The 11342-nt window shown below is 50.7% G+C and overlaps 1 protein-coding gene across 1 annotated transcript; it reads left to right on the forward strand.

The window, feature by feature from the left end:
- The first annotated feature begins 26 nt into the window (after nt 1-26).
- MRPS11 (mitochondrial ribosomal protein S11) lies at nt 27-11026 on the forward strand. Its single transcript, XM_047086725.1, has 6 exons — nt 27-333; nt 460-582; nt 5850-5948; nt 8741-8870; nt 9890-9955; nt 10644-11026. Exons 1-6 carry the CDS (start codon nt 269-271, stop codon nt 10749-10751), a joined length of 591 nt encoding a protein of 196 aa, XP_046942681.1. The 5' UTR covers nt 27-268; the 3' UTR covers nt 10752-11026.
- The last annotated feature ends 316 nt before the right edge of the window (nt 11027-11342 follow it).

The following is an 11342-nucleotide window of genomic DNA, read 5'->3' on the forward strand; positions in this document are numbered from 1 at the left end:
ACCATTCCAATATGGGGGGGGAGGTGAGCGAAGATATCATGTTAGACGATTAGGGAAAAGGGAAGACACTACCAGTTGGTACTATAAACTGAAGTTATTGCGAACTATTTAAACTGGAACAAAAAAATCTTTAATGAACCCTCTGAAGAGGAATGAGATGACTTTCCTTCTAGGCCCCCCCCACAAGCGCTCGTGGTGCTGGCGCCGCTCCAGCTTCGCCAGGTTCCGGGGTCGCGCGGACGGGAGCTGACAGGGGTCAATTCAAGTCATGCAGGTGGTTCGAAAGACGGGGTCTTGGCTCTTGTGGTCTTGGGCTCGGTCACCGACGCCCGGGTAAGAATGATCACCCCCTCCGAACCCACCTCTACCCCCGCGACTGCGCTGCTGCCCGTGTCCCTGAGCCGCCCGGACTGCAGTAGCCGTTAGGCCTGGACCTCACCGAGATTTCCTTCCCCGCAGGGTCGTGGCTGGGGCGCCAGCCTCCACCATCCGCACCGGCGCCCGGCAGCTACAAGATGCGGCGGCCAAGCAGGAAGTTGAGGAGAAGGCGGCCGCCCCGGCTCCGAGCCGCAGCAGCTTCAGGTGAGAGCCACTTAAGTCTAGCCCACGGAAGACCCATTCCACCGACCAAAGTCAGAGAACCAGTCAATCCCCTACTCTGCCACTTGCCATCTTTGGGACCTTATGCAAATTAATCTCTCAGACTCAGCTTTCTCGCCTACGAATGGAAAGGATACCGAGAGACGCTGTGAGGATCACATGAGATGCGCCTGGGCACAAAGTGGATGCTCTGTTAACAGTCTGATGAATGAATGAGTGAATGTCGGAGGTGTAGAGTAGATGTCACCTTGTTTCCCTTTGAGGGGTATCCCGGCAGACTAACAATTTTCCCTGGGCTCGGATACAAAATAGAAAGCGGGGGAGCGGGGCGGGGGGTTGGGGGGACAGGAGGCTCTAGGCTGTGGTGTAGATTATTGGGTTGGTGCAGGGTGGCTTTTGTGCTGAGCCCTAGGGATTGGCACCTTGCTTTCCATCAGTGCCACCACCCCTGTGTGCCATCACATGCATTTAACACACGTTTACTGAAAACCTATTTGGTGCCAGGCACTGTGCTAGGTGCTAAGAACACAAATACAAAAGATCATTCTTCTGCACAAGCAGTTCCCAGAGTACTAGGGAAGACAGATGTGCAAGAATTTTCAGCGTAATGTGGTCAGTAGTGTACTGGAGGTAAGAAATGGTTGCTTGGAAGTGTGAAGGAAGAGATGTCCCACTCCTGAGGAAATCAGGCAAGTACTGCCAGGAAGATAATATGGAGCTAAGAACTGAATTGAACGGGAGTTCAGCTGGACAATGTGAAAAGGATCATTTTAGGCAAAGCTAATATTCTGGGTAAAGGCATCGGTATGAAAGAACGTGGTATGTTTGGGGGCGGGGGAGAGTGATGGCAGAGGAGGGCAGCAAAAGCAGCAGTAAGAATGCTGAGGTCTTCTCTGTAACAGTGGGGCTTTCACCCTGAGCTGCTGAAAGAATTTAAGCCAGGATCCTGCTGGAGTCTTTCAGCAACATCAGGCATTGTTTGAGGTGTTGGGACACATCAGTGACCAAACACCCCAAAACCCTGCCCCCATAGAACTTAAGTTCTAATCGATAGGGGACCAATAAATAAGAAATACGTACAATATGAGGATATGACATGGCGAGAGTGTGTCTGTTGTCCAGGAGGAAGAGTAGGAAGGTCAGTGTGGAGTGAGGAATAATGCAAGAGATGGGGGAAGGGGGTGAGTGGTGCAGCAGGCATGCAGGGCTGCATCTGTATGGCCTTGTAGGACTTCGTGAGGACTTCAGTCTTGACACTGAATGAGTTGGGAAGCCGCTGGAGAACTTTGAGTACAGGGTTGACATGATGTTTCTTCATTTCAAAGAGTCCCTTTGGCTGCTGTGTTGATATTGAACTATAGGGAAGCAAGGATGGAAACTGGGAGGAGTCCTGTAAGCTATTAGAAGATTATTGAAATAATCCAGGCAGGAAATGATGGTGGCTTGGACCAGGGTGACAACTGTCTGGGTGGAACACACAGAAAGTGACGCCAACAGGATGTGTCCGTGTAAGGTGTGAGAAAAGGAGAGGAATGAGGAACGCTGTAAAATTTTTGGCCTAAACGGCAGGAAAGGTGGAATTGTACCTAAGACAGGAAGATTGTAAGAGTTTGGTTTTGGGTGGTTATGTTTGAGGTGCTTAATTAACATCCAGTGGAGATACAGTGTAGGCTTTTAGAAATGGAGTTCAGGGGACTGCTGGAGCTAGAGACACACATTTAGGAGATTCATCGTATAGATGGTGTTTAAAACCACAAGACTGTACAAGGTCATCAAGAGTATAAGTGTAGGTAAAGCGAAGAGGTCCAAGGACTGAAACCTGGAGTCTTCTTATGTTTAGAAATTTAGGAGATGACGAAGAACCAGCAAAAGAGACAAAGAAGGACACTCCACAGAAGTAGTGAGAAAACCTAGAGGGATTTTTTTTTTTTTTTTTAATGTAGTTCAGGGGCAGAGAGATCAGCTGTGTCAGATGTTGTGGATAGGGTAAGTCACTGTGTTGATGGCAGATCTGCTTATGGGATTTAACATCGTGAGTTGGTTAGTGACCTTGCCTAGAGCATTTTTGGTGGAGTCATAGGGCTAAAGTCTGAATGGAGTGGGTTCAAGGAGAGCAGGAGATGGAAAAAAACGGCAAGTACAGTCAGTTCTTTTAAGAGGGAATCAAGAGATGGGCAGTAGCTCCAGGAGGCTTTGGGATCAAGAGGTTCTTGTCCGTTTTCAGGTTGGGGAAATGACAGCATGCTTTACCGACGGGAAGGATACGGGGTGGAAACGTTGCTAGAGTGGTGTCCTTGAGAGGCTAACACAAGTGGAGCATCCAAACAGAAGAGAAGGCAAAGATCGTGGGCACAGATGTTTGGCAGAGGAAGCTGGCAGAAATTCTGATTGCCTGTATTTCCCTGTCAAGGTCATCAGCTGGCTGTGAGGAAACAGAAAGCAGGCGGAGGTTGAAGGAGACAAAGGAAGGTATAAAGCATCATCCGGGAGAGTGGAAGAAGGATAATTGAACTGGGGACATGCATACAGAGCCGGTCGCCAGGCAGTGCTGAGGGCCCACTTGATGTCAGAAGTCATTAAAATAAAGCGGCGGCTCTCAACTGGGGCGATTGGGCCTCCAAAAGGACTTTTAGCAGTATCTGAAGACATTGTTGATTGTCACAACTCAGGACGCTGGAGGGACAGCGGGTAGAGGCCGAGGATGCTGCTGTACAGGCCACAGCGTGCAGGCCAGCCCCTCACAACAAAGAATCGTCCTGCCCAAAATGTCACTAGTGCTAAAGTTGAGAAACCATGATACGTGGAAAGGCCAGTCGACACTGGTGTGTATTTTTCCCTAGTCAGCTGTGCAGATGCACGCCCAGGCTCAGAATGGCTGCAGAGATGGGTCGGCCAGGGTTAGGGTTTGCCAGGAGGGTACGATGGAGAGGAGGCAGAGGATTGAAGGGGTATGCGAGGGAGTGATTGTAATGATTGGCCGGTGGTGGAATTTACTGGAGGCCAGGAGAGAAGTGAAGGCCTTGGTGGGGGGAAGCATATGAGTGGGGAGAATCAGTGGGCTTGAAGGGTTCCCGGCGTGAGGTTCTGTGGGTGCGCCTGCAGCCGGTGGCCTGAGTGGTGCTCGAAACCGAGGTGATGAGGCTGCAGACGTGGTAATGACAAAGGCCAGGTACGACCACAGGAGTAAGTAGCCAGGCTAGGATAGAGGACACAGGGTCACTGGAGAAAAGGAGGTCAAGAAACAGAAGCCGTATATACCATATATACAATTATGATACGAGTGGTGAGCCAGGAGCTATGACCTCTGCGTTTTTCCACATTTATTAAATTTAAAAAAAAATCCTCTCCAGCCGCAATGAGAAAGTGGGCTGAAGAGCGGGAGGCCAGGCCTTCTTTATCTGGGAGCGGAACTGCAGACTCCCCTGCCCAGGTTCCAGCACCTGCCAGGCTGTCAGGGTCAGTTTGGGTTGGTGGCATGCAGGGCCCAGCACACACCCATGCCTCAGGTGCTTGCAGTGGAAGTCAGACCCCCCCACCCCCACTTTCCAGCCCTTCAGCAGAGAGAGCAGCAGCTGTTTTCAGTCCTCACCCTTCCAAAGAGACGCCGTGTATGCAGGCCTCTCTCCCTCTCCCTGGTATGAGGACGGGTGTGAAGAGGCTGCAGACCGGCGCCCGGAGGCTTTGTCTTTCCTTTGTCTGGGCTTCCCTGCGGTGAACCGCTCATTCATCTGTACAGTGGACCTGGTTGGCTTAGAGGCCCTATCTTGTCCGTGCCTTCGATTAAAATGGTTCACATTCCAAACCCTCCCTAGCTTAGAACCCTTGCTGTGTATAAAAGGCAGTGCACTGGTACGTTCAATCTTGGGTAGCCTTAAGTTTTTGGACCCCAAGTCAGTAGGGGAAATGATGGTGTTTTAAACATTGATGTCATCGCAGAGCCTCATCCACTGTCCGTCTTGGCTTGTAGGTTGAAAAGCCAGTGACCTGCTGAGGGGCTGAATCACCTCCACAATCTGCCCTAGCAGGAGGGAGCACACTTGTAACTCTTGAATACCGTTGTGTTATTTTCTGTTTTGTTTTTTGAAACTATCTAGGGAAGCAGGTGGGGCTCCGGGGCAGGACCGTGATCCTCTAGTAGAGTATTTTCTAACCCAGCATCCACTGAATTTCAGGAGGCCGTGGGAGGTACAAACACCGTCTGATTCCTGCGTGTAGGCGGGATACAGCAGTAGGTTTACTCAGGTCTGGAATGTTGAGTCACAGCTGTGTGTGTTTGAATAAAGAAAGCACAGCGTGGTGAACAGAGCTTTGAACCGAGGCAGGTCTCCTAAGCCCGAAGCCTGGCTTCCCTTGCTCACCCTGCTCCCCTATTTGTACCTCCGTGTCCCACCTGCAAATAAGAGTACTGACCTAGAGATGGCCAGAGGACAGATTCGACTGAGCTAGAGAAAGAACTTGAGCCCCACATAACGCCTAGGTCACTGCTCTCAGCTGGAGTTCACATCTGCTTCACCAGGGATATTTTAGAAATAGATTCTCGGCCCTTCCAGAAGTCAGGCGTGGGGCCTAAGCATCACAACCATGTGATTCTGCCGTTCAACCAGCTTGGAAAACTGGGCCCCTGCTCAAATCTGGCCAGTTTCCTGGTTTTTCATAAATAACATTTTACTGGAACATTGTCCCACCCATTAATTTACCGTGGTCTGTGGCTGCTTTTGTACTCCCAGCGGCAAAGCCGAGTAGTTGCAACAGAAACTTCATGGCCAGCAAACCCTAAATTGTCTATTATCTGGCCCTTTACAGAAAAGGCATGCTGACGTCTCTCATAGGGGATACTGGCTTGGTTTTTTTTTTTTTTTAATAGTAATGATATATTATTTTGTCTTTTTTTTATAAAATAGAGAGTCAAGATGCCACCTAAAACCAGAAATAGAGATTTGACCTTATTTTTTTTAATTGCAGAGAGTGGCCCATAGAGAATTGAAAATAGTGATCTGATCGTACAAGGGACAGGGGAGGGTCGAGAGCGTGGATGAAATCCTCTTCTCCTAGCAGAAACTCACTAGGAGTGTCCAGAGTCGGCACACAAGAAAAGACCACTGAAGCATGGTGTTCACCCATAATGGCAGTGGCACCGGACGGATTGGGGGCAGCTGCCACAGGAGCAGGTCCGGGTGGCAGACTGCTGTTTTTTGTTGTCTTAAAACAAAAAAAATCAGGATTCACCTAAAGTGTTTCTTTAATTGCAGCATTTACCCTCCAGTTCCAGGACAGGAGAGCCCTCTGAGGTGGGCAGGAAAGAAATTCGAGGAGATCCCGATTGCACACATTAAAGCATCCTACAACAAGTAAGTGGTAGGAGCGCCTGGGCAGGTCTCGTGGGGGCTTCTGTCCCCTTCGTGGGGGAGGGCAACCCCGGCGGGGAGAGAGGGCCGAGTTCCACAGGGCAGTGTTGATGCACACACCCCCCCCCCGGCACTCCTCCCTCCTTTTTTGGGGGGAATCCACCTCTGTCTTTATAAAGTTTATTCAGGGTGCCTGGGTGGCTCAGTCATTAAGCTCTGACTTCTGCTCAGGTCATGATCTCTTGGTCTCATGGTTCGAGTCCCATATCGGGTGAGATTGAGCGTCTCTCTCTCTCTCTCTCTCTCTCTCTGTGCCCCTCTTGGGATTCTCTCTCTCTCCCTCCCTCTCTCTGCCCCTCACTCACTTGCACCCTCTTTCTCTCAAAAAAAGTTTATTCAGATTTCACGAGAGTGTGAACTAGGTTGGGCATACTACATTGATAAGCTTTCTTTGCCTTTCTTGGGAGTAGTATTTCCTGGTTCTGCTCCAGAGCTGGAGAGAGTGTTTATTGAGGTGTTTGTTTGGTGTTACTGTGTAATGGGGAACAGCGAATGGGTGATACATAAATGAGAGAGGCGGTTGAAGAGTATGCAGTTTATTTACAAACTAACCAAAATGTCAATCTCCAAATAAGCATTGTCCCTTTGAAGTACTTGCCTTGGGCCACTGTGCGTTGACCTCTCACCTTGTAGGGCTAAACAAGAACAGTGATTTAATGTGACAAGACTAGTATTCTGAGTGGCTGACGGGTGGGTGCCCAGGGACTTCCCGGCTGTGTATTGGCAACAGAAGCCTTGCTGACGTTGAGGACAGCTTTGCAGGCCAGGCCCCCACATGGAGGTGGGGTCACTGTTTGGTCTCAGCCTGCCCACGACGCGATTCAGAGAACCACACGGGAGACTGTTGGTGGTCAGGGATGGGGCGTGGGGCACACGTGAGACGCTGCAGGATTCACCCAGCATTCGTCTGATAAGCTCAAAATGAGAGCAGCCGGACTTCTGGCTCCCCCTCTCCGGCTAATAAGGACGTGGGTTAGCTGTGCTTGTTCGAGCCTCTGTGGCCCACCCTGTCCGTCTGCTGAAGTTGTGTCGGGGACAGGCAGCTCTCTTGCACTCTGTTCAGTACAGAAAACCCAGGAAGCCCTGCCAGGGGGAAATGGCAGTTCGTAGCCGGGCCAACAAGGTCATAGCCAGGCCAGCAAGCAGACTGCCCGAACCCGGGCAAGCAGACTGCCCGGGGCCGCCTAGGGTCCCCTGAGCCCCTTCAGGCCAGAAAGCAGAGCAGTGTTGACCGAGGGGAAATAAGTATGTCTAAGTATTTCTTTTTTTTTTTATGTTTATTTTTGAGAGAGAGAAAGCACGCGCGTGTGCAGGGGAGGGGCAGAGAGAGAGGGAGGTCGGCTCTGCACTCACAGCAGAGAGCCTGACAAGGGCTCGAACTCATGAACCACGAGATCATGACCTGAGCCAAAGTCAGACACTTAACCAACTGAGCCACCCAGGCACCCATGGCTAACTATTTCTTGAAGTCAGTTAGAGATGACTATAAAAAAAGTTTCACTTCTCTAAAAAAAAGTTTTTTGGTCTTGGAACAGAGTGTCATTAGCATTAAAATTGTCCAACAGGAGGGTCGCCTGGGTGGCTCAGTTGGTTAAACGTCTGACTCTTGATCTCAGCTCAGGTCTTGATCTCAGGGTCATGGGTTCAAGACCTATGTTGGGCTCTGCACTGGGCATGAAGCCTACTTAAAAAAAATTATCCAATATGGTAGTATTGCTCACTTTTTTAGGTATGATCATGGTTTTGTGGGATTTTTTCAAAGTCATTATCTTTTAGAACTAAATACTGAAATATTTACCGATGAGATGTTGGGTCTCGGATTTGTTTCAAAATAACCCATCGTGGGGGAAGACCAGAGTGGAAACAGGATTTATAGATGAGACTAAATTAGATATGAGTTAATAATTCCTGAAGCTGGGTGCTGGGCCCATGGGTGTTCATATACTTTTCTATTGTTTTTGTATATATTTAAAACTTCCCCTAACAAAAGCCTTTTTTGTTTTTTTTTTAAGTTACCTGATATAAAACATCTAACTTCTTAGGGAAAAAAGCCAAACAGGGATATCAAGTCTAGACACTGGCCACAGGGAAGACACTAGGAGGGAAACGTGCCACCCTTCTGGATGACACTTGCCCACTCCAGACTGTGCAGCCTGTGTTAGCTCGGCCTACTAAAACCACCACAAACAGGGGCTTAGACGGCAGACATGGATGCCTCACAGTTCCAGAGGCTGGAGTCGGGCATCAGGGAGCCAGCGCGGTGGGGTTCCGGTGAGAGTTCCTCTGAGTCACAGGTGGCCGGCTTCACGTTGTGTCCTCACACGATGGAAGGGGTGAGGGAGCTCTCCGGGGTCCCTTTTATAAAACAGAGCACTGACCCTGCTCGTGGGGGCTCTACCCTCGTGACCTACTCACCTCTCAAAGTCCCCTCCTCCAAATACCGTCACATTTGGGATTAGGATTTGAACATGAGTTTGGGGAGGACACACACATGCAGTCCATACCTGAGCTGTCCTTAGATTCTGTGACGTGTCAGATTTTGACGGGGTTCAGGGGGTGATTGGGACCCTTCCTGACGCCTCCTGTAGGAGTTCAGAACATTCATCTGACAAGTTCAGAGGGCACTCAACTGCTAGTTGAGTGCCTTTCTCTTTCTCAGCCAGGCGGGCAAGGGCCCGGCTTAGTGTTATTTCCCTGACCAGTGCTGTGTCCTGTGTGCCTCCCTGCTTTCCCAGCACGCAGATCCAGGTGGTCTCTGCCGCCCACCAGCCCCTCGCCCGCGCGTCCTGTGGCACCGAGGGATTCCGGAATGCCAAGAAGGGCACCGGCATCGCCGCACAAACAGCAGGCATAGCTGCGGCCGCGGTAAGCGTGTGTCTCTCTGGCGCCCCCTGCGGTGTGTGCTGGTTTGTGCAGGCCTGATCCCTGGGAGGGAGCTTCTCCTTGAACTAGTCCCCCAGGAGCAGTGGTGTTTGCCAACTGTTGTTCGATACCCTAACATCGGGGGCAGTTTGAAGGGACCTCTTTTCTCTCATGAAGTACCAATCTGATTGTGAACTGCTGCAGACCTTTCTAGAAGCAAATTGGCAGTGTGCGCCTATTTGTATATTTATTGACCATCTGCTGTACAGCAGGCACTCTTGCTTTCGTGATCTTTCCTCAGAGGATGCTCAGTATTACCCACGTTTTTAAGAGCCAGTTAAGATCCGGGGTGTGGGCCTCGCTCAGAGTAATTGGTCTAGGACCACGGCCTATGCCTGGGCTGCCGTAGCACGGGCCTTACAAAGGTTCACACTCTGCCAAATTGGAAGTATTTCCTGAAGGAAAACTTCAGCCTGCAAACAAAGCTGGATGCCCCAAAATAGTATTTGCTATGTATAAATGACCATCAGAATGTGTTAAGTGTCCACCACTGGACAGACTGTATACACTAAAATATGCCATCATTAACAGTGAGCTCTGCGTGGCAGGTTGAGTGGACTTCTTTGTGTTTTCCAGACTTTCTATAATGAACAGCCTTTATAATCAGGAAAGAAACTTTTCAATGATAACCCTTAAAATTTAAAATAACACTTTTTAAGTGGGTTACTTAGTATTTAGGCTCAACCTTAAAAATCTGCATTCGCTCCCCTGAGAACACGGAAGCGATATTTAGAAATCTCCATCAGGTGGCAGTGCTGACCTAGGGTTTGACAAGTTCCATGCTCTCTGCCGGTGTCTGCCCTGCACTGTGGCCTTTGCTGCCTTCCCTGTGTTCTGCCTGTTTAAGGACGGGGATGCCTCTTCCCTGCAGCTCATAACCCTCTTGGTCCCGGTAGCAGTAGCAACAGATCTGATGGAGCAGTTCCCTCCCTGGAGCACTGACACTCTTTCCTCCTCTCCAGAAAGCTGCCGGGAAGGGCGTGACCCACATCCGAGTGGTCGTGAAAGGCCTGGGGCCAGGGCGCTTGGTAAGTGAGCTGGGGTCTCCGCAGGGTGTGTGCTTCCTTCCTGAGAGAAACGGGGCTTGAGCGCAGAGTCAGGAGACTGGGAAAACCCCGTGGTGGATTTCCATGAGGGCTTCAGTTTCTTTCTGGTCTTCGAACCTACTAAGCTTCTCAAAAGCATGCCCAGATCACTTAGTTTAACTCATCAGACACTTACTGAGTGCCTGCTGTGTGCCAGGCACTGGGAATAGAAAGGTGCTCCCTGGGGGCTGTCACAGACGGACCCCTCGGCACAGACAGCAGGTGCGGTGGTAAAGCTTGTGCCCAGCGTGTTGGGTGCCCATGGGGTATTTCCCCAAAGGTGACATCTTTACTGACTTTTCAAGAATAGCAAGGTATTAGCCAGGTGTGGGGGGAGAGAGGACATTCCAGGCAGAGGAAGCAACAAAAGCGTAATGCTTACAGGGTGTTGGGGTTTACAGATACTCTTAGTTGTCAGATTCCAAAGCACACGGTGGGAAGTGGTCGGTGCACCTAGAGAAATGGAAGCATCGAGGACGTGGTTAAGGGGTTTGGTCGGGAGTCCTTTGGGAGAGATCAGAGTCAGGATTGTAGGTATGAAAGCCCCACCCCGGCCCTCTCCAAGGCCCGTCTGGACATGCTGGGTCACTGTCTCTGGGACCATGCCATTCTACTGTTCTGCCCCTTCTAGTCTGCCATCAAGGGACTGACCATGGGGGGCCTGGAAGTGATCTCAATCACAGACAACACCCCCATCCCGCACAACGGCTGCCGCCCCAGGAAGGCTCGGAGGCTGTGACGAAAAGGAAGCCTGCCCCTGAACGTGACCTCAAGTCCCGCCTCCAGCTGGACCTCGTAGAAAGCACACTGTCAGAGCTCTCTCCAGAGGAGGGCTTGCCGGAGATCCTCAGGGAGTAAGACAGAGCTTTGCCCCCTTATGTGGTCTTCTCACTTGTTCCTTCGACTGGAGACCGGTACCCAGAAGTGACTCAAGAGGAGCCCGAGGGTGGCTGATGCCCAGACTCCAACCAGGAAATGCCGCCTCTGCTCTGGAAAAATAAAGATGTCTCTACACTTGCAGTGGTTCGTGCGTGCTCTCTTCCAGAGTTGCAAACAGCGTTCCCCGCTGCCTTCAGACAGTGAGAAAGTGATCGTGGGTCGAGGTGAGAGCCTAGACAGAAGCTGAAAAGGGAAGTCTGAGCTGTTGTTTGTCAGATAGCCTCCTCATTGGTTTCAGGTATTTCCTTTCGGGCCCCAAACCGAGGGCTTTTTGCCTCCTACCTCGAGTATCATGGGAGTAGAAGATCCCACTGTTAGCAGACACGTCTAAAGTTCGCACCCGTGGTGGAGGAGGACCCTGCCTGAGCTCAGGTTCCGTAAGTGTGGACGG

Source organism: Lynx rufus, unplaced genomic scaffold (assembly GCF_022079265.1).
Source record: "Lynx rufus isolate CCGP_SWC_20201006 ecotype Redwood Valley unplaced genomic scaffold, mLynRuf1.p SCAF_21, whole genome shotgun sequence".
Lineage (NCBI taxonomy): Eukaryota > Metazoa > Chordata > Mammalia > Carnivora > Felidae > Lynx > Lynx rufus.

What these genes read in the sequence shown, in the direction of transcription:
- MRPS11 (XM_047086725.1), top strand. Translation starts at nt 269, where the DNA reads ATGCAGGTGGTTCGAAAGACGGGGTCTTGGCTCTTGTGGTCTTGGGCT. An exon ending in CCGAGCCGCAGCAGCTTCAG is followed by an intron (nt 583 to 5,849) that starts GTGAGAGCCACT and finishes CTTTAATTGCAG; the next exon opens with CATTTACCCTCCAGTTCCAG. An exon ending in GCCTGGGGCCAGGGCGCTTG is followed by an intron (nt 9,956 to 10,643) that starts GTAAGTGAGCTG and finishes TGCCCCTTCTAG; the next exon opens with TCTGCCATCAAGGGACTGAC.